Below are 25437 nucleotides of genomic sequence, written 5' to 3' on the forward strand. Positions count from 1 at the left end.
TTACCAAGTCATTGGCAGGGGCTCTTCCCTGGCATTAGAGTGAATTAAAGCTTTCCTGGTAAAATTAGCTGGAGAAACAGAGATCGTAATTTAAAAACTTTCCAAACTGATGTCCTGTAGGGAACAAGGAGAATCAGAGCCCTTTTGGGTTATATGTGCCATGCTGACCTAAGGCATCCTAGTGCCACAGGAGTAATGAGTTTTGGGATCGTTGGTACAGGGCGCCTGGACACCACACCCTACTGCAGCGGGCACGGCAACTACAGCATCGAGATCTGCGGCTGCGTCTGCGAGCCCGGCTGGAAGGGCCCCAACTGCAGCCAGGCCTCGTGTCCCTCCGACTGCAACGACCAGGGCAAGTGCGTGGACGGGCAGTGCGTGTGCTTCGAGGGCTACACGGGCCCGGACTGCGGCCAGGAGCTCTGCGGCCAGGGCTGCGGCGCCCACGGGCGCTGCGTGGGCGGGCGGTGCCTGTGCCACGAGGGCTTTGTGGGCGACGACTGCAGCGTGCCCCTGTGCCCCCACAACTGCCACGGCCGCGGGCGCTGCGTGGACAGCGAGTGCGTGTGCGACGAGGGCTACACCGGCGAGGACTGCAGCGAGCTCATCTGCCCCAACGACTGCTTCGACCGCGGGCGCTGCGTGAACGGCACGTGCTTCTGCGAGGAGGGCTTCACCGGCGAGGACTGCGGGGAGCCCACCTGCCCCAACGACTGCCACGGCAACGGGCGCTGCGAGAACGGGCTGTGCGTGTGCCACGAGGGCTTTGTGGGCGACGACTGCGGCGACAGGAGGTGCCCCAACGACTGCCACCACCGCGGGCGCTGCGTGGGCGGGCGCTGCGTGTGCCACGAGGGCTACCTGGGCGAGGACTGCGCGGAGCTGCGGTGCCCCAACGACTGCCACGATCGCGGGCGCTGCGAGAACGGGCAGTGCGTGTGCCACGAGGGGTTCATCGGCGAGGACTGCGGGGAGCTGCGGTGCCCCAACGACTGCCACAGCCACGGGCTGTGCGTCAACGGGCAGTGCGTGTGCCACGAGGGCTTCACCGGGGACGACTGCGGCCAGCTGCGGTGTCCCAACGACTGCCACCACCGCGGGCTGTGCGTCAACGGGCAGTGCGTGTGCCACGAGGGGTACACGGGCGAGGACTGCGGGGAGCTGCGGTGCCCCAACGACTGCCACAGCCGCGGGCGCTGCGTGGAAGGGCGCTGCCAGTGTGACAACGGCTTCACTGGGGACGACTGCGGCGAGCTGGCCTGTCCCAACGACTGCCACGGGCGCGGGCGCTGCGAGAACGGGCGCTGCGTGTGCCAGGAGGGCTTCGTGGGTGAGGACTGCCGGGAACGCTCCTGCCCCAACGACTGCAACAACGCGGGGCGCTGCGTGGACGGGCGCTGCGTCTGCGAGGATGGCTACATCGGGGACGACTGCTCCGATGGTAGGTGCAGGGTCCCTCTGAGCTGGGGCCATCCAGCAGCCAGGGACACCCATGAAGCTTTTCCATAGAGCTGCTGCTTTTCCAACATAGTCCAAGCAGGGATCAGAGGTGCGACAACACCAGTGGCTCTTGGCATCCTCAAATAGTGGTGACTTTCGGTGGTCACCAAGACAACAGGCTGCTGATGGTGTTGCAGTGCCTTTGTCACCTCCATTTCTGCTCCCACCACAATGTCACTGGTGCTGTAGCCAGCACTAGCTGGGAATTGTCACCGTGACCCTTCAGCTTCTCTTGATGCTAGAAAAAAAAAGCTGAAAGAAGCTGTTCTAGCTAAGGAGAAAATGGAAATGTTCCAGAGTCTTCTTACTACACATGTGAGTGTATGTATTTATATATATATATAAATATATATATATATATATGGATGTGTGTATATTAGATCTCACAGAAGCTTAGAGGAAAATCGTGGGATCAGCTGGAGTGGAAACTCCAGTATATAAATTCCAGCTATAAAGTCACATGCTTGGTTTCCCAGGACCACTGACTCTATGGAAATTGATAGAAAATTTTGGCAGCCTGATAATGACAGGCAATACACCATAAATGAGGTAGTTTCCTTTAGTAGATCCCAGGGGAGAAATTGTGAAACTAAATTTTGGTAATCAAAGAGTACTTTGGAGTTGGGAACACTATAAAAGACAATGAATATCCTTTAAAAGAGAATCTCATCTTTCATCTCATCCTTCTGGAAGGTGCCTAAGCCCCACTTTGTGATCTCGCACAGGCAGATCTATTGCAAGTATTTACTTAAATAATAATGTTTTATTTTACTTTGGAAAATCTGTGCAAATCCCAGCACTTCTAGCTATACAATCACGTGCTGCTGGCAATTGAATTAAACATCTGAATCCCTTGGGACCCAGCTATAGCAGTCTTGTGCTGCAGCCATGAGAAGAGCAGCTGAAACACAGTCAGCCAGAGGTTGTGTGCAAGTGTGAGAGCAGAAATTGGCCCATGGCTTCTGGAAATGTCTGTAGTCTCCATCAGCTGAGCATTCCTTTCCTCAGCAGCTAATTTGTGGGACATGCCTTCCCCATTCCCTAAGATGAGCCTTACGAACCGCTCCTGGGAAAATGTGAAACTGGGCAAGTCATTATTTCCTGAGCCTTGAGAACTCCTTATAACTTTGGTTTGGCTTTTTTTTCCCTCCCCCATTCCCAGTGTCTCCTCCAACTGAGCTGACCGTGACCAACGTGACGGACAAAACTGTCAATCTGGAGTGGAAGCACGAGAACCTGGTCAACGAGTACCTCATCACCTACGTCCCCACCAGCAGTGGGGGCTTGGACATGCAGTTCACTGTGCCAGGAAACCACACAGCTGCCACCATCCACGAGCTGGAGCCGGGTGTGGAGTACTTCATCCGTGTCTTTGCCATCCTCAGAAACAAGAATAGTGTTCCAGTCAGCGCCAGGGTAGCCACATGTGAGTTTAATATTCCCTGTATTCATCCTTTTGTCTTCTCCTTTTGCATCCCTTTTTCGGGGTGTTGCTTATTTTGTGTTTTCTATTTTCACTTGGTATGTGTTGACTTGCATCCCTATTTTGGGAGTATTTATTCTGCATTTTCTATTTTCAGTTCAGACGTATTGATTGACATTCTGTTTTTTGGATATTATTTCTTTTGTATTTTCTATTTTCAATTCAAATGTTGGCCCAGATAAAACAGCCTTCTGCACTTCCATTTTCCACTTTTTTTTGCAATACTAGGGACTGTGCTAGAAACACAGTTCAGAAACTCTTCTGTTCTCAGTGTCTCCCAATATGGGGTCTTTGTGAATTAAGACCTTGGCATCTTTATTAAAATGCGCATTTCTTTATTACAATGTACATTTCTCTATTATAATGTTAATTTTAAAAATTCTGGTAATTCTTTCTGAGAAAAAAGTAAAAATGTAGCAGGACATAAAAGAGCAACTTGAATTCAAACCATTTTGGCTAAAATGGAGGTTATATATGTTTTGCATCTTTGCTACATCTTGCTTTTTATCTGCCTGTCTGTGTTTCCGTTGTTCATCTTCCTTTTTGTTTTGTGCACATCACTTTCATATCTAAACATCCCAATATCAAAAGATGCTGTTTGACTTCTGCCACTGAGCTCATTTCTGGAGATCTGGGTCAGGATTCATCTCTCCTGAATTACAAAGTCAACACCAGGTTTTCTTCAAGGGGGCACAAAAAAGAGATATCAATGATTAAATTATTTTTATTCTAATGTGACATACAAACCAGCCCAGGAAAGTCTCTCCAAAGCACAATAACTGGATGTGAGGAGAGTTAACCATGAGGGTTTAACCACTTCAGCTGCAGATCCCCACCTGGCAGATATTTCTAGAGGTGGAAAGATGTCCCATCCCAATGCCCTATTTATGGGAATTTGCTGCTCATGTGAGAATATCCTTTTCTTCTGCCACAGATCTGCCTGCTCCTGAAGGTCTGAGATTCAAATCTGTTCGGGAAACATCTGTGCAGGTGGAGTGGGACCCTCTGAACTTTTCTTTTGATGGCTGGGAGCTGGTCTTCCGTAATATGGTGAGGAAGCAGTTTCATGTAGAGTGAAAAATCCTGGAATTTTATGTTTGTACTCACTGATTGTCCCATGTGTTCCAGAAAAAGGATGATAATGGTGACATAACCAGCAGCTTGAAAAGGCCAGAGACATCCTACACACAGCCAGGTTTGGCCCCTGGGCAACAGTACAATGTGTCCATCCATATAGTGAAGAACAACACCAGAGGACCAGGACTGTCCAAACTCATCACCACAAGTAAGAATGATCTGTATTTGGTCTGGTTTTAGTTGGCCACCATCAGAACATCTCATGTTTGGGGGTTTTAAACAGGAGAAGTCAAGTTCTACATTGTGAGTTAATGGGGAGGGGGAAGGAAATAGTGGAGTTGTTAATGAATACATGAGGAAAAAATAATTCCTCTTCACATTACCTGTTTGGAGCAGAAAGAAAATTTATGTGCAGTAGGTAGCAGGCAGTATGCACTTTTATTCCTTTTTCAAGATGTACTTTAGCAGGAACTGAAATTTGTTACTAGAATTTGTTTCATCTTGGTGATATTTGCACAAAGAGTGTGTTGAGTTGGGGAAACTCTTAGGGTTCCTCCTTGTCTTTCTTTTGGCAGCTTCTGGTTTGAAGGCGTTTTGATGGATTTGCTTTGATGGATTGATTCCATTTGGAGTCTAAAACTATAGGAAGCAAAGGAGGAGCATAAACAAGAATACCAATTTTAACTTGGTTCTGAATCACCAATTAAAGGCATAAGAATATGGGTGTTTTTCATGGCAGTATTTCTTTTAAAAACCCCTTTTCCCCTCTCTTTTGCTTGGTAACAGAGCTTGATGCCCCCAGCCAGGTGGAGGCCAAAGATGTCACTGACACCACAGCTCTCATCACCTGGTCCAAGCCCTTGGCTGAAGTTGAGGGCGTGGAGCTCACATATGGCCCCAAGGACATTCCAGGGGACAGGACAACCATTGACCTGTCTGAAGATGAGAACCAATACTCCATTGGCAACCTGAGGCCACACACAGAGTACGAGGTGACGCTGGTCTCTCGTCGAGGGGACATGGAGAGTGACCCTGTGAGGGAAGTCTTTGTCACAGGTGAGGGGCTGGGAAGGTGCCACCCATCCTCCTGTGCTGTTTGTGTCTTGTGTCTACTGATCAACACAAAATCTGCCCACTTTCAGAGGTACATGAAAGCACAGAGTAATTTCCTGTGCCTTTTATGCCTTTTTGGCTCACCAAAAATATTTAGACCCGCCCCCCCCCCCCCCCCCCCCCCCCCCCCCCCCATCACCACAAGAATCTAAATGGGAATTAGGTTATTGTGTCTCTTACCTTAAACACTTACTTCAAAAAGCAAATTCCTCTGGATCATTTGTCTGTCTGATGAGCTAAATATCTTCCACAGTTCCTATCCCTTCTTATTTCTTTTTGCCTAATTAGTTTAGAAGGAGAGAACTGGGTTTTTTTCTTATTCAGTCCGGCAGATATTTCCTGCCACTCTTTTATAATTTTACTGTGCTCCTCGGTGATTTTGGGAATGTTTTTGGAAAGTGTGGGTCCTTTAGCAGGTTATCAAGGCTTGGTGTATTAAGAGAGCTGCAAATTACATCCCTTTTCATCCTAAAATACAGTTGTTATTTTGGAGCAGGATTTGAGGTTACTGTAGGCGTGAAAAATGAAAGCTCATTGAATTTCTCTATAATATTCCCCTTTTTTTGAGACTTAGAGTTCCCTCCAGCCATGAATGCAAGATGTTACTGAACAGAAATTCTAGAGATTACCAGTACTTTGTTCTTTTTTCCTTTTGAAAGCTGGCATATTTCTAAAGGAAAACAGTATTTTCATCCAAATATGTTTTTCCACAAACCTGTTTTGTAATAAAAACTAATTATTACAAGTGAAAAAAATGTTATTTTTGCCTCAGGAGATAGAAGTTAAATTTCTTGAACTGAAGCTGGTGAACTCTGCTTTTCATGCTAGAAGAACTCTGGTTTTTGTAGTTAAGACATAACAGGATCATGTGAGAGGAAACTTTAAGGGTCATTTCACCTCCTAAAAAGCACTGTCACAAGAGACTGCTGTCAGAAGAGAAATATTCCTAATTATTTATTTATTGCTCGGCTGGTTCCAGACCTGGATGCTCCAAGGAACCTGAAGAGGGTGTCCCAGACTGACAACAGCATCACCCTGGAGTGGAAGAACAGCCACGCCAACATCGATAATTACCGAATTAAGTTTGCCCCCATCTCTGGTGGGGACCACGTGGAGATCACGGTGCCCAAGGGCAGCCAGGACACAACCAGAGCTACACTCACAGGTGGGGGAATGAGGGATTGTCACTAATGTCTCATTGGTTTTGTTTCACCCCAGGGCACAGGACATGGAGAAAAAATGTCCTTGGGGTCACTATACATTAGAGGGATAAACAGATTTTGAGTGATCTCAGACACGATTTTTTTTTGGACAAGAGGTTGCAAATTTGAAATTAGATGTTAGGAAGGAATCCTTCCCTTTGAGGGTGGGCAGGGCTGGCACAGGGTGCCCAGAGCAGCTGTGGCTGCCCCTGGATCCCTGGCAGTGTCCAAGGCCAGGCTGGACACTGGGGCTGGAGCACCTGGGACAGTGGGAGGGGTCCCTGCCATGGCAGAGGATGGAACAAAATGATCATTAATGGCTCTTCCAACTCAAACTATTCCATGATTCTATGGTTTTGAGTAGACCAAATTGAATTAAAAGCCATGTGAAATGGATTTACACACCAGCAGAAGGTGTGTAACCATTTCACTTTCACGTGCATCCCTGAATCCAATGAGTCAGTTCCTCTAATTCTAAGCAACTTTGTGTAAGTGGCTTCACACCCCGAGCTCAAAAGGCATTTTCATGTGCTAGGGGTGGGATTCACTGGTGCAGTCTGCAGCTTGAATTGAAACCTCAATTCTCTGCAGAGAGGAAAGCAGATTTCTTACTTTGAATCCATTCAGCTTTCCTTATTCCAACAAATGCCTGCAGGCATATTCCAATGACAGGAACTCATATTTCTTTTCCTCATCTCATAGGTTTGAGGCCTGGAACTGAATATGGCATTGGAGTGACAGCAGTGAGGAATGACAGGGAAAGTGCTCCTGCTACCATCAATGCTGGCACTGGTGAGTGTCCTGATCCCATCTGAGCTCTGGACAAGGCAACAGCTCAGGTGGAGCCACTCTTTAATTTCTAAGAAATGCTGGAAGATATATTAGAAATTTCTTGAATTTCATTTTGCTACATTTCCCCTGAAAAGAAAGACATTCCCACAAAGGTCATGACGTCTGAATCTGACTTCTTTTTCCTGTTCCTCTTAATATTCTGGGAGTTTCATCTCCAGGTGACCTCCTTAATGATAATTATACTTACACTGATCCCTCTGGCCATCCTCTGTCTGTGAGGGTTTCTGGCAGGAATGCAAAATGTGACAAAGAGCAGTTGCAGTACACCTGACTGGCCTTCCAGAATTTTTCACACAATACCCCCTTTTCCCAGGTGAATTATCTGAAGGCTTTATTTCTGTTTCTGGAGTCTAAGTGGGGGAAATTTGTCCTGGTTTTGTCTGTAAAGGAGAACATCAGCATCCTCCAAAGGTCCCAAAGCTGGGCAGACCTGAGCTGCTGCCAGACCAACAGTGAAGTTCCTCTACAGACACCTGAAAAACCATCTCAGGGCAGTTCAGAGACTTCAACTCTGGGGTTTTTTTTTTCCACCTTTTAGATCTTGATAACCCCAAGGACTTGGAAGTGAGCGAGCCCACTGAGACCACCCTGTCCCTTCGCTGGAGAAGGCCAGTGGCCAAGTTTGACCGCTACCGGCTGGCGTTCACTGCTCCTGGGGGCAGGAGGAGCGAGGTGGAGATCCCTGTGGACAGCACCTCCTTCCTGCTGCGGGGGCTGGAGCCAGGCACCGAGTACAGCATCAGCCTGCAGGCAGAGAAGGGACGGCACAAAAGCAAACCCACCACTGTCAAGGGTTCCACGGGTGAGTAACAGCTCTGATGGTGGCTGGGCAAGGACTAGCCCAGGGATGACTTCACCTGATTTTCTGATCCGTGTCTGGGGAACCTCCTGCAGAGCAGGCAGCTCTGGCAGCATGAGAGAGTGAAGGACAGCTCTGTATTTCCCTCCCTGCTGTGTTCATCTCCATGTCCCCAATGATTTCTTGCTCATCTTTTGAGAGGTCTTACAAAGAACTCATCCACTGGACCTGCATGGATGTAGAATTCATCCTTTGTTTCAGGAGAGGCTGGGTATTTTTGTACATCATGTCTTCTAACATGTTTTGCTTTCTACAGCCAAAAAACTAAGAGGAAGAGCAACCAGAATGTGTTTAACATTGTTTGTTCCTGCCTAATTGGTTCTCTTCACAGCAGGCCATCATCCCTCAGCAGGGCCAGTGGGGCTCTGGTGTTTCTCTATTTCAGTTTTCTCATCCAAAAGTGGGAAAGGCTCCTGCCCCAATCTGGTTCCAGCCACCATTTCCTCTGGGTACTGTGACTTATATTTGTCTGTTTCTGCCATCTCCATTTGTGCAAACCACTCTTACTGACCAGTATCAGATGACTGACTGAACAAGGTTTTATCCTTTGTGAAACATTGTGAGCCAAAGTTTGCTGCATAGAGAATTATATCTCAGTATAGAGCACAAAAAGTCCTGAATGTTTAGGTTTCTCAGCATAAATCCTGTGAGGAAAAGCCTGAACTGCTCTAAGCAAGCAGGGATGATGAAATCACAATCAGCTGGGCTAGTTACTGTCCTTAGTAGATACCAAGGTGTTTATCCCTTTCTTCCCAAGGACCATCTGTGAGGGGAGCACCTGCCAGGCATTGTGGATTTTACAAATTAATAAGTACACAGCTGAAATGATTGAAGATGGGTTTATATTCTCTGGCAGTATTCATGCCAGCACAACCTCTGAATGTTTTACAGAGACAGCAATCCCTCAGAGAGCTACATGGTCTGGAGACCATCAGTCCTGAAGGAGTTGTTGGATGCCTAAGCCAGGCCAGTGCCCAGTGCAGGGAAAAACTGGGAAGCCTTGAGGCACACAGGAACAAAAGCTGTAGGTTTGTGTGGCAGGAATGAGCAGATTTCAATTTTCCAATGTTCTCTGTTGGAAGACTGAGAAGTTTCAAGGAAGTCAGCAGAGCTGGTGAAGAGACAGAAACAATGTGCTGTGGAATCTCACAGCCTGCTCTGTCCAGCTTCCAAAGCTTCACAAGGTGACTTCTTTTTCCTAGTTTGTCTTTTATTTTATTTTATTTTTCTTTAGAAATACCTTCCTCTGGCCGCTGTATTTGTTTTTTGTCTTTACTCAGAGCACCAGTAAATAGAGGGCTCTGCAGTGGCTCCTGAGAGCTGCAGTTGACATAACCTGGCTCTGTGACCTTTCTCCTGCATAGGAATGGACAAATCCAAACACAGAGCACAGGGAGCAGAAATTCTCTGGAAGCCTGGGGCGGTACGAGACAAGTGGTCTCTTCAGTTTGCTTTTCCATCTCCCCTCAAGACACGCCTCTTTATCCATGTTCCAGCTCTTGGGAGGTCCCAAGTCCTCAGGCTGAGGCCAAACAATCTTGTTTTGCCCTCTCTTGCAGAGGCAAGCTGAAACATCCAGAGCTCCTGAAGCTCTAGCATGAGCCTCTAGCACAAAATCTCCCACAGTACAGGATGGAAGCCTCTGCTGCTTCTGTCTCTTCACAGGGATGAAGCTCAAGTGACAAAGTCTTTTTTAACTGATATCCCTGATCCTGCACTCAAGGGATGGCAAAGATTACAGAGTGAAGTTTGCTAAATTTTGCTGGAAAGGAAAGACTGAATATTTCACATTTCCATTTGCTTGTTTGTCTCTTCTAGCTCCGTGTAGTGTAACCTTAACTCAAGTATTGAGTCCTGACCCAGATGAGCTCCCTGAAATGAGGTTTTTTTACTCCAGAGGCTCCAGGAATGCAGGAGAATTCTGTGAGGGACCTTATGGTGCTGAGGGGAGCAGATCACACAGCTTTAGTGTCTTGGGGTGTGTGAATGCAGGAGCAGTTTTGTGCTGGTGCACATGGAAGTGTCACAGCAGAGCCATTCCTGTCCAGAGAGCCCCTGGAGCTGGCACTGACAGCCTCCAAAACAACACTTCCTATAAAATCAAGGTGTGTGGATTGGCTGGACAGCAGCACTCTGCTCCTCTGGAATCTGTAGCTATAACAGGAAACTCCCTCCTGTTATTAGTGAAGGTGTCAGGGGCTCCCTCCCAGCATTGCACGAAGATTTGACTCAGAAATTAAAGAAAATTAAAGAAAATTAAAGAAAATTAAAGAAAATTAAAGAAAATTAAAGAAAATGAGCCATTTTTCTCCTTGGAGGGCCCTTGCCTTGAGCAGCTCATCGGCAGGGTGAGCACGTAGCTCAGCTCTGGGCAGCTCAGCACTCAGACTGCAGCTTTGTTCTCCTGCTCTGCTCCTGGAGCCCTGCCTGCAGAGCACAATGTGGGGCCTGGAGCAGCAGGGATGGCAATACATCAGGCATGAGAGGCCTGGGGAGATAAATGAGTGAGCAGTAGAGGAACCAAGAGCCAAGCTCAAATTCCTCTGCTGAAGGACCCAGATTGTGCAGCAACTGTTGATGGATCGTGGATGTGATACTGTCCTGCCTCCGAAACTGAGTTTGTACAGCAGAGCATGGCTTGGAGAAGTGACTTTTCCATCCTGCTGAATGTTTTTCAGAAGATTTATGCTGTTTACCAAAGGCCCTTGTCCGTGTTGTGCGTCAGTCCCTCTTCCTCTCCTGGCTTCTCCCAGGCTCAGATTGCGCCACCCTTTTTTATACAAACTCAAAGAAACATCAGCAAGAGTGATTAGGTGAGCCAGTTCCATGGGAAAGTGCAGTGCTGACCACTGGGAAACTGAATTTGCCAGGGAAGATTGTCCATTTGCTCAGCTGATTCCTCCTCTGAGAGCACCTGGAGCCTGAGTTCAGGATGAAGGTATTTTGGGGTAGCTGCTCCAGCATTTCTGGCTTGTCATGTGCTGCAGTGGTTTCTTCACAAAATTCAGAGGTGCACAAGCACTGCAAGCCCAGTTTAACCAACTGATTAAGAAGAGAGGGGAAAGTGGTTTCACCAAAGGGGACTAAAAAGAAAACTTTGATGGTCATCATGAAAGATTGGGAAAGGGGCTGAGAGCCCCTCTGGGGGAATTATATAAAATTCCAGATTTAGAGTGAGAAGTAATACAGAATACTGAAGATGGGGAGATGTCCTGGCAGCACACGAGCATCCTTTTTAGTCATGTTTTAAAATCACCAGAGAAACATTCCAGTGGAATTCCTCAAAAGGCCAACATCACAGCACAGACACATTCAGGCCAGGCTCAGCCTGGAGATTTTACCAAGAGATATTGAGCTGTTTCCTAAGCTGACAGTAAGAAGTGTTCCAGCCTGGGAAGGAGGGCATGTTTGTTATCCATCCAGTTTCCCTTTTACACAACTTTAATCTCTGTTCATTCATCTCACCACTGTGAATCATTCTCTGGCTGTCACCCACCCACCTAAAGCTCCCAGAGCTCTTTTTTTTCCTGCCCATCTATTCCCTTCATTGTTAAATCAACTCCTTGAGCTCCCCTGCTCTTGTTATTTCAGTTTGATTAATCAGTTTGATTGTTTTCCAAATTTTCCATTATCTGTTACAGCATTCTGCCTGCTACACAAAGAACACTGTCGTATCAGAGTATTTTCCATGTATTCATATAATTTTCATTTTTCTACCTCCTGTTTGCTTGTTTGTACACAAAGCCACATATTCCCCTGATACACATTAATTTGATATGGGATATATGTGTGTTAATATCTGTGGTAGAAGGAAACCACTCTTTCTCACCCACAAATTCATTTGTGGAGTCATTAAGTCCAAGCTAATATTCAGAATGACATTCCCTGTGTTCCATGGGATAACTTGTACATGGCAACCTCCATGTAGCTGCCAAAGCTGGCACAATAAAATAAATCCACTTGTGAATCCAGCAAATTTCTGGATTCAAATCTCACACAGGTGGTTGGTCCCTCAGGTTTTTATCATATTCTTGAACTGCTGCTGCACTTTCCATCCAGATTGGAGTAACCAAATCCTTGTGTGGCTGTGATAGAACTGCAGGGATCAGGGAGGAATGTGGGGTGGTCAGGGAAAATGAGAGGCCAGTTGTGACTGATCTTACACAGGGTCCACTCACACACCCTCAGTCCATCAGGAGTGTAATGCCACCCTAATTTTATGTTGCCTCTTCTATTTTTGGACATTTTATCTTCAGTTTCCAGTTCAGGGTTCAAGGCAGGGTTTTGTTCTCAGTTTCCAGGCCAGGTTGAGTTTCCCAGGCATGGAGTGGGATGCACTGCTGCCCTCTCCTCCCACTGCTGCCCACTCTGTCTTCAGCAGAAACCCTCCCAGTACAGCCCAGCCACCTCTGTGCCTGTCAACTGGACAACTTCTAGACTAAAGAAGTGCCAGTGCTCTTGATGCTGTAATTTTTTGCCTGTTCCCAAATAGGAAAGAGCTGCTTGGCACCTGCTGATGCAGCTGGGAGGTGCAGAATGGTTCCAAACCTTCCTGCTTTGTTCCAGGAGCTCAGCAGCCCTGGAGCAGTCAGATATCAGTTCTGACAGTTCTTTACTGGGAAAGAGGGGATGATTGCAGTGGTGAGCATTGTGGCTGTGCTGGTGTGATGGAAATCTGGGTATCTCCAGGTTGCAGCATAGGTAGAGCCTGTTCAGGTCATGGCTGGGCTGATTTGAGGGCATTTATCAGATATGTAAATACAAATACTTGTATTATATATAAACCTAAATCTTTGCCATACGGGTTTCTCTCCTTCCTGGAGGTGAGCAGAAATGTTTTGACACCTGTAGTTGACCTGAAAGCATTTACAAAATAACATTTCTGCATCTCTTTGAAAACATTTTCTAATTGATTTTGCTCCCCTGAAAATGTATTTCTTTGTGATGTAAGTGTGAATTTGGAGACATGTAATGAATCCTGAGTACATATTTGTGCTGAGCTGATGGTGCTCGATGACTTGCTCTCTCTTATTGAATGCAAGTGGAGCATGAAAGCAAGGAAGTCACCGAGGTGTGAAATTATGTGGGTTCCCACTAATGAGGAGATAATTCTGCATGTCAGAGAAATCCTCTGCCCGGGGCCTTGTGGCTGGGATCAGAAACATGTTCCCTGTGATCTCCACAGCTCTCAGATTTACAGAATCTGACTGTTGCACAGAACATATCCATAGATCACTGAGCATGTTGAAAGCCAGGGCTTTCCCCTTTCCATTCCTTGGATTCTCCCATAAAAAATATTTTTTAAGTTCTTTCTATCCTCGTTTTTAGGCAAGAATGTGTGTGTCTCCACTTTTTTCTGCATGTATCACAATGGATAACTCCCCCAAGCCTGTTTTTGGGAGGATGAGGAGCCTTAGCATGCTTCTGCAGTGATTCCTCAGCCTGGCTTTGGATGTGTTTGTGATTTTTGGCATGAATTCCCCTCGTGGTTTGTATCAGGAGCATTCACTGATAGCTGCAGGAAAGACAAAGGGCATGTTTGGATACTTAGGGCTCCAATGTGATGCAAATGAGCAAAGTTCTTTGGAGGTAATCAAAGAGAAGCGATTTCCATCAGCTGAGGCTGTGCCAGCTCCCTGCGGGAAGCATTCCAGCTCATCCCTGTTTGCTGGTTGCTGCTCTGGATCTGCTCGGGGTGGCTCTGTGAGAACCAGGGGCTTTGTGCTGATGCTCTCTTTGCTGGAGACCTGGATTTAGTCTCCAAAACCAGAACTCCTGTGTTTGCTTTGTTTTCAGAGCTGTTGTTGGAGCAGGTGTTCAGCTGTTGTTTGGGGGGTTATTATCAGGAAATTTTAACTTGCAATTGACCTCTGTTTAGCACTTCTGGCCAGCACACCTGGAGAATCAATCAGTGAAGCACCACTTGATCCTCCCCAGCTCAGTTATTTAAAATCCCCCAGCCCTGAGCCTCTTGCTCAGCTTTTAGTGCCCCCTCACCTGCCCAGCTCAGAGCCATGATCTTAACACAACCCCCAGGACTTCCAGCAGCTTCACCCTGTCCTGGGCAGCACAGGATGAGGTATTTGATTCCTCATCACTCTAAAAGGCCTGTTCGTTTTAAACAGAACACAGTAAATAGTTTTGCTGGGAAATCTTTGAGAAACAGAAATCCCAATGTCCCAGCTGGCAGACAATTCCAGATTAACCCCTGTGGAAATACTCAAAGCCAGCTCTCTTGGTCCCTGGCAGCTCTGGCTGCTACAGGTACTTCCCATGGATATGCTCCTTTTCTGCTTCAAAATACACAACTTAATTTCCACAAGGCTTCGGTGTGGATTTTAGGCTTTGGGAGTGATGCTTTCCCTCTTGGCTGGTTTATTCTTCCTTTTGCATGAGATAAAACCCCTTCAGCTCTGGAATGAGAGCCTTGGGTGCTGCAGCATGGGCAGTGCCCTGTGCAGTTTTGAAGGTGATGCAGCATCAAATCTCTTTTCAAACTGCATGCAAAGGAGGCATGGATGCATCTGCTGCTGCTAAGGGATATGGGAACAGAGGGATGCTGCACGAGCTTGTCTGGATTGTGCATGAGCACAGGAGGAGTTTGCAGCATTGGCATGGAAGTGGTGATGTCAGAGAAAAAAAATAAATTGTGATACACTGAGAGTTCACCTGTCCAAAAACTCCCACCTCTTACCCCTCTTCCATGAATTTCATGAGGTGGCAGGGCTGAGCTCAATAATGACCAAAAGTCCAAAAGTGCCAGGGTGGGTGTGAGCTCAGATCTAAGGATGTACTTGTCCATCCCTCAAAAGCTAATTCCCAACACAAGGTAAACTATTTATATAGTGACACAGAAATTATTTCACAGAGCCAGAACAGTCTCACCTCTCCATCCCTTGTTCTCTCTGTTTCTTCTTTTTACTTTTTTAATAAGAAGCATCATCTCTTGATCTTTACCATGACACTGTGAGTGCTTTGTCATCTGTGTGGGATGCTGGATGGCTGAGGATTTTGGAGGTCCCAACAATCCACAGGACAATCCTTCAGTCCCTGGAGAGGATCCATGGGGAGGTTGTTTGCTTTTCTGTCTCAGACATGCACGAGAAACAAATGGCAGGAAAAGGGGCTCTGCATCTTGGGGGAGAATGAACTGAGCATTTTCAGAGAGATCAGGATTGCTTCTAATCTGTGATGGTTCCTGCATAACTTATTATAACCAAGTTTCTATTTAAAAGATTTAACCTTAGTGTAACTTTAGTTTCACTTTCATTTTAAAAAAATGCATTTGTTTAGTTTCTATTTCCACCAACAGATTGTGATCTCTGATGCAACCAGTTTCCTTTCTGTCCTTTCTCTTTTTCAGATAACAGTCTTGTTTTGACAGAATTTGTATTTTACCTCAATGAATCTCCTTTCTGTTCCTGATAAGGGATGACAGCTCTGGATTAATGAATTTCTTTTACTTTTTTATCATGTCATAAACAATCTTTTTCCTACTAACAGGATGGGAAAAGCTCAACAGAACTCGTGTTCCTGAATAGTAGTAATTTACTGATTTGTTAATGAATTTTACTGAAGATTTTTATGATTTATGAGTGTTCAACCCCTGGAAATCCAGCCCCAACTGCCTGCCTAAGGCTTTGAGCAGTCATGCAATAATCACTCTGGTTTTACAGGGAGAAACTTTATATGAGTCGTGCTGCAGAGCCTAAATTTCATTTATTCCAGGACCCCCTTAACTTCTGTATTACAATATGCATAAATTTGAACTTTACAATTGACAAATCAGATCCATTTGCCTCCATGCAGCATCTCTTATGAATTCTCAGTCATGCAGAATGGGATTATTCAGAGACACTCTGTTCTTACTGTAACACTTATGTGTCAGCAATTCAAATAAATCAGAAGGGTGCTACAAAATCCTCAGAGGCCACGGGTCAGTGATAGAACACACAGGAGTTTCCAGGTAGAAAAATCTCTCATTTTCCCATCTGACTGTTAATGTGAAGGAATCAGTTATATCTCCTTTGTAACAAAGAAGTTTCCATTCTTGCTGAGCAAATGGCCTCAACTTTCTGATTTCACAGCATCAGAGTTGCCTCTCATGGCTCCCTACTTCCTTGGCCCCTGTGGGGGTTTGGAAGAATGTTAATTTCTGTGAATTAATGTTTTGATTTTAAATTAATATCAAAGTCAATATAAAAGTCTTGTCTCCACCCACAGGAAGGTTGTGTGTGTAGAATCATGTGCTAAAAGAGGATTAATTCCTTAAAGACATGCAGGCATGGAGGCATTTTCCTCTTCTTTATTGTTTTGCATTAGAAATAGTTTGGAAGCATATGCAGCATCCTTCAAGTGGATGCAATTAAAAGTATAAATATCTGAATCTCAAAATACTCTAAAGCATGGCCTTCCCTACCCTTACAACACGGTAACTTCAGAATGGCAAACACTGAGTAAAGTTGTTATAGTAATACCTGTTTATCTCACAGGGAGTTGTAATTAATGTTGAGAAAACACAGCTGTAAGATCCTCTGAGCTCCTTTCTGTGAGCAGCCACCAAATATTTATTAATTATTACAACCCTTCTCTCACTGCTCTGTTTTGCCATGTCTCCAAAGAGACTTTATTGAAGATATCTCAGGCAGCTGATAATGTCAATGTGTGTGTAGGGGCATCTCTGTGGCCCTGATGAGATGTGAAACTCATTAACACAGAACCTCATTAAATAATCCAACATCAGCACCGCCCTGCAACCCAAGTAACAGACTGACTCTCTGTCCTTATGCAGAGGAGGAACCTGAGCTGGGGCAGCTCTCAGTCTCAAAGCCTGGCTGGGATGGTTTCCAGCTCACCTGGACAGCAGCTGATGGGGCCTATGAGAGCTTTGTCATTCAGGTGCAGGAGGCTGGCAGCCCTGAAGAGCCCTGGAATGTCACAGTGCCGGGGACCCTGAGCTCTGTGAATGTCACCGGCCTCAAGGCCAGCACTCCTTACACCATCACCCTGCAGGGGCTCGCTCGGGGCTACAGGACCAAGCCCCTTTCTATTGAGACCACCACAGGTACCTTTCTTCCAGCCCCACCTTCTGTCTGACAGAGATGTGAGCTGGAGCTCTTGTAGTCCTGCTCATCTGGCATGGGGTGCCCTGAGCTCCCCAAAGCTTGGCTGAGCATCTCTGGGCAGCCTTTTCAGTGCCCTGGTGCAGCCCTTCCCTCCCTGCTTTCCCCCCCTGCCTCAGAACAGCTTTTTTTGTTCCCTTTCCCCATAACCTGGCTGACACTAACAGCAAAACCCAGCTGGATGTTGTACCTGCTTGGTAAAATTATAAAAAATTTCCTCTATTGGCCCAGATAATCAAAGCCTGAGAGTGTGTTCATTTCTTACCCTTCAGAAGCTGCCTCTGAAATTCTGCACTAGTTTCTGTGTGAATTCAGACCCAGCGTGGTAAAGTTGTGTGTACCTGACCCAGAGCAAGGACAAACTCCTTCTATATGTTCTCATATAAGAATGGACATAAATTAATTCCTATTAAGACTAATAAAATACATTAAGCCATCTAAGATCATGAAACAGATTGATTGGTCTGAAAAAGATACAATACAAAGATCAAATTCAGCAGAACTACCCCAGCATGACACTGGCCTGAAAGGAGGCAGGTGAGCTCTGTGCTATCAGGAACTTGCATGAAACTCATCAAGGGCCCCAAAATCATTTTCTGGCTTATCATGTGAAAGGCAACAGTTTGAAATAAGAGCTTATCACAGGCTTTGACCATGAGAGATAAATGTGTATTTACATCTCTGCTGTGTGGCTCTCTGATCCTCCCAGGTGCTGTGATAACTGTTAATGAGCAGTGTGGGTTAATTGGCACTAAAGGGGCACCAGTGGCCTTTCCTTCAGATAATTCCTTGCAGATAATTTCTGCTGCCTCTGGGCTCCCCTCCAGCCCTTTGCATCCTCCTGTGTCTGTGAGATAGCCAGAGCTGGCTCATGCCAGGCTCCCCCAAGCACAGAGAGGGTGAAGAACTGTGAGAACTAATCACAATTAAAGCATGACATGCAGCAGAGCTTGCTTGTTCCTGTAGTGCTTTGAGCAGCCTGGCTTGGGCAGGGATGTGTCTGTGCTGTGTCCCAGTGGAAGTGCTGAGCTTTGAGAGTCCTCACCAGGAGCTGGGAGCAGATGCCCATAGAGAGCAGAGCAATGTGCTGGACAAAGAGACAAGGCAGGAAACACATCATGGGTGTCCTGCCTAAATATGCAATGTGCTCCCTTCCTTACCCTCATGAAAACAGAAAATGCCCTGCTGAGGTTTTCCCTTCCCTTTCTGGGTCAAGCTCAGCACCAGGCTTTTCAAAATCTTTCCTTCTGGGGACTTCCAATTGTTAGAAATATCTGAGCCTTCCTGTAACGCTACGGGGATGTCTGCAGAGAGGAAGAAACCCCAAGGCATCTCTCTGTGTTTTGCATTTTGGCTCCAGCTCCAAAATTGCAAGCCAGCTTTCATAGATTTTAGCTGAAAGGGAAAGTAGAAGGGTAAACAAAACACGAGATTTTCCTTTGGATAAAGCAACAGCTTTGGTTTTAGCTTCTCCTAAAACTGGAAGCCGTCTTTTCCAAATGCCCCAGGGGCATTCCAGAAAGTCCTTTTGCATCTGCTTTCATGCTCAGACCTCAAAGACATGGCTGCTCCTGCAGGGAAAGGGAAGTAGCCATAGTTTTAAATGTTATTTTATTTTTTTTTTTCCTTATCTAACATTTTGCGACGCTTTCATTTGATTTCCTCCCATTAATACCTGCGTGTAACAAGCTCTTACTCACACCCTCTTCCCCAGCTGGGAGTGCTGCCAGCATGGCAGAGAGGAGCCTTGGGGAGCAGGAGGAGCTCAGGGGCCCCTCTGACCCGTGTGTTTCCCTCCCCAGGAGAGCAGCCCGGCGTTGCTGAGCTGACGGTTTCCGACATTACCCCCGAAAGCTTCAACCTGTCCTGGACAGCCTCCAACGGGGACTTCGACGTCTTTACCATTGAAATTATTGATTCTAACAGGTTGCTGGAGCCCATGGAGTTCAACTTCTCAGGCAACTCAAGGACTGCTCATATCTCAGGGCTTTCTCCCAGCACTGATTTCATTGTCTACCTCTCCGGGATCTCTCGCGGGTTCCGCACACAGGCAATCAGTGCTGCAGCCACCACAGGTACACAAACCTACCTCAGTGCTAACTCTGCTCTTTTGAACTCTTTCTTGCAGGTTGTGCCCCCTTCCCTGCCCTCAGCCACCCCAGCAGCCCACCCATTTCCCAGTCCTCTGCTCCAGGCCGTCCAAGGAGGATCAGCTGGATTGTGAGCTGGGAATGCTGAGCCACCGCCCCATCCAGCAAAGCCAGGCAATCACATCCTGCTGGGATCTCATACCCACAATGAGTTCACACATTAATGTTGGGGCTGGGATCTCCTTTACACAATGAGTTCAGACATTAATGTTGGGGCTGGCATCTCATTCACACAATAAGTTCACACATTGAGGTTGGGGCAGCTTCTGAGGGAGATGAGAAGCAAAGCAGATATCCCAAGAACTAAGCAGGAGAGGATTCCTCACCTTCACCTTTCAACCTGTGTGTATCTGGCCCACAGCACAGGGCAGACACAGCTTCTCTCAGATAAACTGATATCTAGGCACAGATTTATCCTGATTCTCCCAAAAGTTGTCAGACACGTTTCAGTCTGTGCCAGCACAATCCTGCAAGGCACATTCACTGCTTGAATTCAGCTTCAATTATTCAGGTTATGTTGGGTGAGAGATTGAAAAGTCCATTTGAGTTGATGTCAGAGGATGAAATAGGCAGGCACTGAGCTGTTGGCACGTTGTACATTTCAATGTTTTACAGCTGACAGTTTTTCCAGAAAAGACAGGGAAGTCAAATGCTCAGGATGAGAATGGGAAGTGAGGACTGGACTACAGAAACAGAACATTGTTATTGGAGGCAGATATTGGCTCATGTTGTGATTGTTTAACAAATTTTGCCCCTCTAGGAAAAGTTGCCATAGTGATTGTCATAGGAATGGAGTAATGTGGTCAGTGAAAGCAAAGTATCAAATCTCAGCTATCAGAATATAATATCACTTTCCAGCAGCAGCAGACTGTGAATATCCTCATTTGATGATGGGTGGCAGGGTCAGGGTATGGGAAACATGAGGAAACACAAGGCTGGGTGACCCTTGTGACCTGTGGTTGTGCAAATTCAAAGTTCTCAATTAATTTGTTTTGTTGCTTTGGCTTTTAATAACCGTGATACATTTCCATTTGTTTTTCTTCCCGTAGTAGAGGAACTTCTCCTTAGCAAACTCAGTGTATCAAACGCTACCTCAGACAGCCTGTCACTCTCCTGGGAGGCACAGGACAAGGCCTTTGACCATTTTATTCTGGAAGTCAGGAACTCTGATTTCCCCTTGGATTCCCTGGTGCTCACAGTGCCGGGGGACTCCCGGCACTCTGTAGTGACCAACCTCAAAGCTGCCACTAATTACACAGTCCAGCTCCATGGGGTAATTGATGGGCAAGGTGGGCAGACCTTGACAGCCATGGCAACCACAGGTATTTCACTGTTTCACCTTCCAGGTTTGCTTTTTATTCTCCTTTCTCTTGCTGTCCACCGAACTGCTCTAAAATGTGACTCCAACTCATCGTCGTCCCCTTGGGGAATTATAGGGAGATCATCATGAGGGGAGGCTGAAGTGCACTGAGTGGGCTTGGAAAAAGATCTGAGGCAATGGAAAAGGCTGAAAAAGTGCCCCCAGCATTAAGAGAGGCAGTAGTAAACCGTGATGGTTTCCTTATATATACACACACCTGTCTGCACGTTCAGTGTATATATAATTGCCTTGCTCCAGATGGTTGATGTGCTACACTCAGCATCTTTGCACTTGATCTTGAATGAAGTTGTTCATCCCACCCTCCCTTGCTTTGCTGGGGGTGGGAGAGAGGCCTTTGTGTCATTCTCAGCCTGGAGAGGCACCTGCATGTCAGTCTTGTCCTCCTTAAACCCAAATGTCTCCCTAGGCATTTGCATCTCTGGCGGGCGTTTCGTGCCGCATGCGAAGTGACCAACCCCAACTGCATGGAGTGGTCTGGCCACCTTCTGCTGGTTCTGAGAGATTCCCTGCCTGGAGTTTTTTTGTTCTCAGCACAAAGCAGGGCTCAAAAAGCAGATTCCCCTTTTCTTGGTGGTCAGCCCACCACTGTGTCCCTTGCATTGCTCCCTTTGAGTCTCCATGGCCTGCCTTGTTTCTATGGGTGGCAGAGCTGTTCCCATGGTGGTGATGGTGATTCCAGGATGGCAGGAGATCACTAAGACTTGCCTGAGGATGTGATTCCAGCTCATTGTGCATGTAGCATTCCTGGGAGTCAGGCTGTCATGCTGGGAATGTGCCTGCCCATGGATGCAGGTGGCATGTGAAGGAATGTGGCCATGCCAGGTTGGAAAGGCTCCATTTGCCCTCTCGGGGCTGCATGTGGGGCTGAGGCTCCATTTTCCTGGGTTTTCCACCCAAGCCTGTTTGCTTTGTGGATGTTTTCTCATCTCCTTGCCTATCTTCAAGAGCACCATGGTGGCACCTTCCCTGCTGGCCATGAAGGCATCTATGGTCACTGGTTGATAGCATGACATCTGTGACATCTGTGTCCTTAATCGGGGCCACTTCATTCACCTCTTCCCAGACAATTCCAGAGAAGGAGGTGGATTATTATTTAAAAGTCTTACAATGAGGGACAAGACTAAAAGTTGGAGCATCTTGCAGCAGTTCTTGTTTCAGAAAGAAAAATATTTCACTCTCTCACCACTCTCTGTTGGTGGGATGCCTCTCTCTGACTTTTCTTCCAGCATGGATCACTTTTCCATCATTATTTTTCTGTGTCTCACTGGCTGGATTTCCCAAGGTGTTTTTGGTTCCTTCTCAATTGGCAACATACAAAAGTAGAAAATCAGCCCAGGGAGCAAACACAGGATACTTTGACTGTTGGATCATGTTTGTTCTCTCTTTGGGCTTTAATGAAACTTTAATGATTTTTGTGCTAAGTGTAAGAGGTTTAAAAGAGAATGGGTAAGGAGCTCTCCCTCTCCTGAAGGACAAGTTTCTCTCCTGGCAGGGCAGAGATGTGAATTTGAATTTCCTCCAGCAGAAAAGGAGTCTTTGGTTCTTAAGGAGGTGCCCTGACCACTGAGCAGCCAGGAAAGAGAGCAAGAGCAGAGTTGTAGGGTTATTGTTTATTAGACAATCTCTGATTCTGCCTAATCAGAGGATGAGGAACACCTTATCTGTGCACTCCAGGGAGGTTTTGGTCTGAGATTAGTGCTGAGATAATCCCTGTTAGGCCTGAAATCCCTCATAAACCTCAGGGTTCAAAAATAGGAGTATCTACAACTCCAGGCAACAGAAACACCAAACCAAACAGAAGCTGGACTGTGATTTCAGGGATTCCTGCCTGAATCATGCTTTCTCTATTTTGGAATTGCTGTAGGTCTGTATTCCCATCAGATTCCCAGTGTGGAATTCCTGCAGTTTGTATGTGTATGTTGTTGGTGCTTCTGTAAACCGGGCCCACATTTCATTAGGCAAGTTGAGTTTGTTTAAGAAAATTTAATGAAAAAATATAAAAATCAGCACTAATTTCAGTGGCTTCTTTCCAAAACCTGAGAAAATAGCTCATGCAACACTGCTTTTTAATTTTTTTTTTTTTTAATTCAACCACAGCAAAACAAGGTTAAAGCATTTTTTTTGAGCACCTACAACCCCTCTCTGCTGATTCCCCCCCACCCTGCAGTAATGCTGCCTGCTCACCTGTGGACACTTCTGAAGGCCCGTAGAAAAACCCAATCTGGATTTTTCCCAGTTTGTTGACTTTTCTCAACTTCAGCTTGGATCTTTCCCAGGCTGGGGCTCTTCCTCAGAGACAAAACAAGGGAAGGAGAAAAGAACAACACAGATAAACACCTGGTGCTGACCACTGAGCCGTGTGAGTGTCTTGTGATGTTTTGCACAAAGCATGTTTTCAAAGAGGTGTTGCTTTCTCGGACCAACGAGTCTTTTATACTTTGTTTTTCCCAATCTATCCTATATAAATGCCATGGCTTTTCAATACATCATTCCTTCTTGCTGCTTGGAAGGAGACACGTTGCTGTGTTCTTCCACCACTTCCCAGCCCCACAGCGACATTCACCCGTGTTCCTTTCTCCCCCCAGAGGCTGAGCCACAGCTGGGCACGCTCACCCTCACAAACGTTACCCCTGACAGCTTCAACCTGTCCTGGAGCACGCGAGCCGGGCCCTTTGCCGCGTTCCTTATCAAAATCCGCGACGCGCTGGCGGCGCAGGAGCCCCGGGAGCTGACAGTGCCGGGGGGCGCCCGCAGTGCCCGCATCTCAGGCCTCACAGACCACACTGCCTATGACATTCACCTGCAGGGCACCACCAGGGCAGGTGTCCCCACAGAGCCCCTCACTGCTTTGGTCACCACAGGTACCCGCTCCAAGCTCTTGGAGTCCCGTGCTTGGCTCAGGGTGATGCGTATCCCAAAAAGGCGCTCGCCGGCAGTTGGGTTGGTTTGAAAATCTGGTGCAAGGAGGGGTCAGAACAGGAATGTTGGCCTTTAAAAAAGCCCTGGGAGCAGGATTGGTTTAAAGGGAGTTAAAAGGTCAGGTTGGATGGTGTAATGGAAGGTTCCAACCCTGCCATGGATGAATTTAAGGTCCCTTCCAACCCAAATTATTCTGTCATTCCATGATTCTGTCATTAAGACCCCTCTGGAGCCTTTCTCCCATGTCTAATAATCTTTTATAACTCCTGAAGTCTGAGGGAGAAATTGATCTTATGCTCAGTAGTTCCTCAGACAGGACTGGCTGGTGGAACACCTCCTGTCCCAGGATGTTCCCTTCCAGAGACCTATCCAAAACATGAATCTTGGAGATTGCTTGATTAAAAGTAAATAAGATGCAAAAAGATCTTTCAAATGTGTACTCAGATGTGTAAATAATAATACATAAGAATTTCCAAATTATAACTCTTCAGGGGGGAATTTTTATTCCAACTTCTAACAAAATCCATTTTCAACATTCATGAAATGTCAAAAGCCAACCCAAAACTTTTTTCAGGAGGAGGTTCAGCCTTTAACTAACTGGTGCTTTCTGAAGTGAGTGGAATTTTGAGTGGCTGGAAGATTGGCTGAATCAGCTTCTGAGCCAACAGAGCAAGGCTGGACAAATACTGTGGAGAAATACGAGCAATGCCTGGGATCCAGGATCAAGGCCAGGGCTTAGCAGAGCCACCTGGTCTTCCCATTTGACTTGTCAGATTTTGAGTGAGAAAAATACACTGAGAAGCTTGTGAAACTTGGGCCTTTTTTTTTTTTTTTCTTTTTTCCTGAGACTTAGTGGATACATTTTGATGCATTTTCCACATCTTTTCACTTTGACGAATGTCACACTGATGTGAGAAAGGACCTCTCAGTGGAATTTCTTTAAGTTGTCAACAGAGCACAGCAGCAGCTGATTTGCACTGGCTGTGACCCTGAGTGATTGATGTTCCTGTTCTGGCACCTCTGACCCCTCCAGCACTGAAAACTAAAGCTGGAGATACTCATGTGAAATAGGCAAAGAAGAAAAATCCAGGAGTTGGGAATGACCAAACTGAGGCTTGTCCCTAAAGCACTGATGGTGGAGAGAAGTACAGATAATTGAAAGCTTTATGTGCAGCATTTCTAAAGCCATTTTGGTCTTAACTTTCTTACAATGTGAGGGTAGCAACAGCAGTGTGCTTTCACAGGGAGCTTGGGAGGGGTTTCAGTGGAGCTTGTGAGAGGAGGCGCTGAGACATCCTTGAGGAAAGCTCAAAATTGAGCTCCACTGAAAATCATCATCTTGTGGTCCTGGCTGTTAAATCCACTCTAGGGGGAAAAAATGTGATTTTTATTTGGTGGAATCTGTGACACTTTCTAATGTGCAATGTTTTTCACTTTTTTTTTTTTTTTTTTTTTTTGTGTATGTGTGTGTGTGTTTTTGCACCTTCCCTTCTTTTAGAGGCCATGCCCCCACTGGAAAACCTAACAGTGTCTGATATGAACCCCTATGGGTTCACAGTGTCCTGGATGGCATCGGAGAATGCCTTTGACAACTTTCTAGTAGTCGTGGTGGATTCTGGCAAGCTGCTGGACCCACAGGAGTTCCTCCTTTCGGGAGCCCAGAGAGAACTGAAGCTTAAAGGCCTAATTACTGGCATTGGCTATGAGGTTTTGCTTTATGGGTTGGCCAAGGGGCACCAAACAAAGCCCCTGAGCGCTCTGGCTGTTACAGGTATTTCA

General features: G+C 46.4%; 1 protein-coding gene across 4 annotated transcripts in view; it reads left to right on the forward strand.

Annotated features, from left to right (window-relative positions):
• TNC (tenascin C) overlaps positions 1–25437 on the forward strand; it is a 70730-nt gene that overhangs the window by 24255 nt on the left and 21038 nt on the right. For 2 of the 4 annotated variants that reach the window (XM_079324222.1, XM_079324223.1), the window contains exons 2-9: positions 221–1441; positions 2663–2926; positions 3918–4033; positions 4112–4268; positions 4847–5116; positions 6153–6338; positions 7078–7167; positions 7766–8029. In XM_079324222.1, the coding sequence (XP_079180348.1) occupies positions 221–1441; positions 2663–2926; positions 3918–4033; positions 4112–4268; positions 4847–5116; positions 6153–6338; positions 7078–7167; positions 7766–8029 (2568 nt within the window). Of the gene's footprint in view, positions 1–220; positions 1442–2662; positions 2927–3917; positions 4034–4111; positions 4269–4846; positions 5117–6152; positions 6339–7077; positions 7168–7765; positions 8030–16877; positions 17151–19010; positions 19284–25437 lie in introns of all 4 variants that reach the window. The other 2 variants (XM_079324220.1, XM_079324221.1) reach the window with 2 other exon arrangements.

Source organism: Erithacus rubecula (genome assembly GCF_903797595.1).
Source record: "Erithacus rubecula genome assembly, chromosome: 21".
Lineage (NCBI taxonomy): Eukaryota > Metazoa > Chordata > Aves > Passeriformes > Muscicapidae > Erithacus > Erithacus rubecula.